We start from the raw sequence: 5,206 nt of genomic DNA, 5'->3' as shown, positions 1-5,206 counted from the left end.
ACACCAGGTCCTGCTGTGGGGTGGGTGCTGATAGCTGGCAGTGCCCCCCCAGCCCCGTGTCTTGTAGATGTGAGAGAGCTGTGATGCTCTTTGAGAGCAGTCCCCTCTGTGCACCCAGCTCTGCCTCAGTTTCCCTTTGGCACTCCCCAAGCCACAGGAGGGGGGTTCCCTGCCATCATTCAGGGCTCTGGTCCCAAGTCCCCCAAACCCCATTTCAGGGGCAGATGGGAGGGGACTCGGGGAGTCCTCTATGTGCCCCAAGGTGGGCAGAGGGATGGTGTTGGGAGTGGAGGGGACCAGGACGCAGCCCCACGCCCCAAGCAGCAGGGAGGTGACATCACCACTGGCTGCACTGTCCCCCACCCCCATTTAATTAATTAGCAGATGGCCCCTGGCCCCCCCCACTGTGCAGCGCCAGGCCTGTGCGGGGCCATTAGCGTTATTGGCTGCGCTGAGCACGGGCCAGGCCTCGTTAATTGAATTGCACCAGCGCCAAGGGCGAGCAAGTGATGTGTGCTCCCCCCAGCCCACCAGCACACCCCCTCAGAGACAGAGACACTGCTGCTGGGTGGCACCCCAGGAGAAGGGGAGCTGGGGATGGGATGCTGGGGGGAGGACCATGGCACACGCGTGTGCATCCATCCAGCACATGGACCCCCCCAGTGCAGGGTGCCACTTTGCTGCAGGGCGATGTGTGTTGATGGGGACAGGGGGGCACTGCCCTGTGCTGGGGGCACCCCACATCCTGACACTCATCAGAAAAGCGGCCAGCCCCCACTCAGCACCACTTCCTGCTTTCACTTTGGTGCCGAGCTCAAACCCTGGCTGGAGGTGGTGGTGCTCCTGGCCTCCCTGGCATTAAAGGTAGGGGTATGGGGCACTGTAGAGGGTAGGGGGGGCTGTGGGCCTTCTGGGGAGAGCTGCTTCTCGCCAGGGGGCTCTGTACCCAAGGGATGTTTTCCCTGGGGGCTTTTGTGTGGGGGGCTCTTTGTGCCTAGGGATGTGGCAGCTCCTGTGGCTGCCCTGAACTGGGCATGGTTTCTCGGACCGCTCCCCAGAAGCTGGAGGGGGTCACTCAAAGCATTCACAAACCATGTGCCCCCCCCCCCCCCCACCCACCATGGGAGGGATTGGGATCCCTCTGGGCCTGGCACTGTGCTTCCCCCATCCCCAGAACACCAGGCAGGAGGGCCTGGTAGGGGAGCATCCACCAACCCAGCACCCCAAAACCTGGGAGGGGGGCAGAGCTGTGGGGTTGTGTGGGGTATGGGGGGAACCCAGCCGCTCCCATCCTGAGCACTTCCTCCTGGCCAAGGTACGAAAGGAGAAGGAACGTGGGCGTGGGGAGCAGCGAGAGGACAGCAGCACCCAGCAGCACCTCAGGGCACCCCACGGCTCCCCAGGTAAGGGGTGACTCTGCCCAGGGGAAACTGAGGTATAGGTATGGGTATGGGCATGGGCAGGGCAGGCAGAAAGAAACAAACATCCAAGGGCACCCAAGGGTACTGGGACAGGAAGCCAGGCGTCCTGCTATCTCCCCTTGCCATGGCCAGCCACCGCCTGTAGCAACCAGCCCTACAGATGTGCTATCCCCATGGGCACTGCTTCTCGTTCTGTCCCCTTGGTGCCACCCCCCAGCTCTGTGCCCCCCACACCAAGCCCACCACACTCCCAAACACCACGCCAGCCCTGCAGGCAGCACGCTGTGCCAGGGGGACTCTGCCCAGCAGGGGGTTCGGTTTGAGGGTCTGCATGCTGTGGGCTCTGTGCCCTCTCTTCTTGATGAGGCGGGGAATCCGGAGCCCCATGCACTGATCGTGTGGTGAGCAAGGGAAGCGAGAGCAGAAGCAAAGGCAGTGCTTCCCCCATGACATACCCACATCCTGAATCCTAGGGAAAGGGGATGGGAACAGGGACGGGGACAGGGTGGGGGGCTCAGCCCCTGTAGCATCTGACGAGTGGGGCAGAGGCTTAGGATGAGCTGGGCATGCCATGGGGCAGAGCCCACAGGCATTTTGGGACAAGGCACATGGACAGCCAATGGGGCATAGGATGGAGCGCCTTTGCCCACTCAGTGCCCCACATGAATGGGGTGGCATGGACAGGGAAAGGGGTGCCTGAGCCCACCCCCCTTCTTACCTTAGCAGAAAGCAGCCCCTGAGTAGAGCCAGAGGGGTGAAAGTCCCCATCTGTGGGGCAGTGGGAGGCCAAGCTGGGATTTGGGTGTTCAGCGGTGCAAGCCAGCTCAGCACCTCTCATGGGTGCCCTTGCCTTTGCACAGAACCCCAGGGCTGGAGCCATGGCAGGGGACAGGGAGCTCAGACACGTCATCAAGGACCTGCAGAGTAAGTGTGCCAGCATGTCCCGTGCCAGCGTGTCCCCACGGGCACCCTTGAGCCATCCCGCAGCCACTGCTGCCTGTGCCCCTTGCTCCTGCCACTCCGCCTCTGCATCCCTCCGCGGGTTCCTCTTTCACCCTCGGGCAGAAATCCCCGAGCTGGGAGCAGGGAGGCTGTGGGGCTGGGCAGGCTGCCTGAGCCGTGCCAGCTCATCCCTGCCGCCCCGCAGAGACCATTGCTGAGCTGAACCGCAGCTACAGGGATCAGAACCTGCCGGTGACGGACGGCAGCCGGGAGCTGCACAGCCTCTGTGCCCAGCTGGAGTTCCTCCTGCAGGTATCCCCTCCCCTGGGGGGCACTGGTAGTAGAGGGTCCCCATGCCAAGCATTTTGGGGGACCCTGGATGATGTCAGCTGTCCGTGGGCATCCGCAGCCATACAGGTGGTGGGCACGTGGACTGGGTTCGCCTGCACCCACACGTGCAGCATTTGTCGTTGTGTGTGAAACAAGAGGGGAAACTGAGGCACAGAGCCAGAAAATGGGGCTGTCCCTAGCCATGGGGGGTTCGACTTGGGGAGCCAGCTGAGGACCATGGAGATAGGCTGGGGGGCACAGGGACTCTGCTAACAAGCCCGTGTCTCTTCCAGTTCGACCTTAAGGAGAAAAAGAGCTTCTTTGGGCAGCGCAAGGACTACTGGGACTTCTTGTGCCAGGGCCTGGCACGGTGCCGGCAGGAGCACGAGGGCATCCGCTTTGTCACCTCGCTGGACAAGGTGGGCACGGGCCAGCAGAGGGGACTCACAGGGCACCCCCTGGGTGGGCATGGTCACACACACGGTGCACGGGCTGTGCTGGGAGGGCAGGTTGGCATGGCAGTGCTGCATAACCCCTGCTTCCCCCCCAAGCTGAAGACCCCTGTGGGCAGGGGCCGTGCCTTCCTGCGCTACTGCCTGGTGCACCGGCAGCTGGCTGAGTCCCTGCAGCTCTGCCTGCTCGACCCTGAGAGCCTCAGGTGAGAGCACGGGGAGCATGGGGTGGGGCGTGCCACTGCAAGGCATGGCTCCCTGCTCTGTGTGCTCAAGAAGGGTGCGTGAGATTCTGTTCTGGTTGCAGCGAGTGGTACTACGCCCGCAGCCCCTTCTTGAGCCCCCAGCAGCGAGCTGAGATCCTGGGCAGCCTGTATGAGCTGGACGGCATCACCTTCCACCTAGCCCTGCACAGGGCCGACCTGGACACTGCATGGCCCATGTTCTCCGAGTGAGCACTTGGCACATGGAGGGGACGCTGGGGAGAACGGGGACACCTGGGGCTCAGCATTGCTGTCTTGGTGGCCCTGATCCCTGCATCCCATCTAGGACACTGGTGCGGCCCAGTGCGGTGGAGATGGCCCCGCAGATAGAAGGTAGCAGCACAGAGGCACACGGATGTCCTGATGGCATTGCCCAGCCCATTGCAGTGCCCCACAGGGTGCCAGCCTGTCCCAGCCCACAGGCAGGGGGTGAGGAGGAAGATGATGTGGAAGGAGAAGAGGATGGAGAGGAAGACATGGAAGACGACGAAAAGGAGGAGGACGTGCGCAGCACTGCCGAGGCACAACATAGCACCAACGGGGATCCCAACCTGACCCCAACACCCGACACAGGGCTCACACCCAGCTCCCCAGCCTGTAGCGGGATGGAGGCATCCCTGCGTGTGCAGGTGTCCCAGCTGCGCGCCGAGCTGGGGCGGCAGGAGGAGGCCTGGCGGGCGCTGGCAGCCCAGCTGGCACGGGAGGAGCGGCAGCACAGGCAGAAAGAGGAGCGCAGTGCCCGACAGGTCCAGCTGTGGGCCCACGAGGCCGAGGCGCTGCGGGACACCAACGCCTTCCTCAGCCGAACGCTGGCCGAGGCGGCAGGTGGCCCGGGGGGGCTGGCACAGGCGCAGGAGGAGGCTCGGCGGTGGCGGGAGGTGGCGGAGGAGCGGGCAGCACGGCTGGACGAGGCAATGGCAGAGGCGGCGGTGCTGACCTTGCGCCTGCAGGAGTGCCAGGCTGCAATGCAGGCACGGGGACAGACAGACACCCCAGCCCAGATGGCCGTCCTGGAGGAGGTGCTGCGGCGGGCACTGGAGCTCTCCCATGGTCCTCTGATGGACAATCAGGAAGAGGGGCACCCCAGCACGGCTGCTGGCATGGCAATGGTATGGGCAAGCCGTGGGGTGCCCCACTGTGGGATGCGTGTCTAGGAGGCCTGAGCCCTGCTTATCCCGCAGCGCCTCGCAGCCCTGGTCACAGCAATGCAGGAGGAGGCCTTGCAGAGCAGGCAGCAGATCCAGGCCCTGCGGGAGGACGTGGTGCGGCTGCAGGAGCAGCTCAGCAGGTGGGAGGGGACACTCTGCAGGGTGCCCTACACGCTGCAGAGGTCACCCCCGGTGCCCTGCTTTGACCCAGGGGATGGGCAGGGAGGGAGGGATGTGGGGAGGGAGAGGTGGAGTTGCAAAGGGAGGGAGGTAAAAGTTTGGGGATTGGTGAGTAGGGGGAGGGATGGAAGCATGGGTGGGCAGAGCGATGGGGGAATGAATCTGGAGCGAGCAGGTGGAGAGATGGGTTTGGAGTGACTGGATGGGTGGGAAGAGGGATGAAGGGATGAAGCCTGGGTGAGCAGATGGAGGGAAGGAGGGAAGGATGAATGAATGGACGGACGGATGGATGGATGGATGGATGGATGGATGGATGGATGGATGGATGGATGGATGGATGGATGGACGGACAGATAGATGGACGGATAGATGGACGGATAGATGGACGGATGGATGGACAAATGGATAGACGGATGGATGGACGGACGGACGGACGGATGGATGGATGGATGGATGGATGGATGGATGGA

General features: G+C 63.4%; 1 protein-coding gene across 6 annotated transcripts in view; it reads left to right on the top strand.

Moving 5' to 3' along the window:
• The window catches only part of RUFY4 (RUN and FYVE domain containing 4), a 5,840-nt gene continuing 1,427 nt past the window's right edge, over positions 794 to 5,206 (top strand). For 3 of the 6 annotated variants that reach the window (XM_021400520.1, XM_021400519.1, XM_021400518.1), the window contains exons 1-8: positions 794 to 864; positions 1,316 to 1,403; positions 2,282 to 2,345; positions 2,569 to 2,675; positions 2,987 to 3,351; positions 3,453 to 3,596; positions 3,695 to 4,517; positions 4,590 to 4,696. In XM_021400520.1, the coding sequence (XP_021256195.1) occupies positions 2,300 to 2,345; positions 2,569 to 2,675; positions 2,987 to 3,351; positions 3,453 to 3,596; positions 3,695 to 4,517; positions 4,590 to 4,696 (1,592 nt within the window). In that variant the 5' untranslated portion in view covers positions 794 to 864; positions 1,316 to 1,403; positions 2,282 to 2,299. The remainder of the gene's footprint in view (positions 865 to 1,315; positions 1,404 to 2,281; positions 2,346 to 2,568; positions 2,676 to 2,986; positions 3,352 to 3,452; positions 3,597 to 3,694; positions 4,518 to 4,589; positions 4,697 to 5,206) is intronic. The other 3 variants (XM_021400522.1, XM_021400523.1, XM_021400521.1) reach the window with 2 other exon arrangements.

Source organism: Numida meleagris, chromosome 5 (assembly GCF_002078875.1).
Source record: "Numida meleagris isolate 19003 breed g44 Domestic line chromosome 5, NumMel1.0, whole genome shotgun sequence".
NCBI lineage: Eukaryota > Metazoa > Chordata > Aves > Galliformes > Numididae > Numida > Numida meleagris.
Note: the sequence above shows the minus strand (reverse complement) of the source record. Positions and strands in the feature narration are given on the sequence as shown.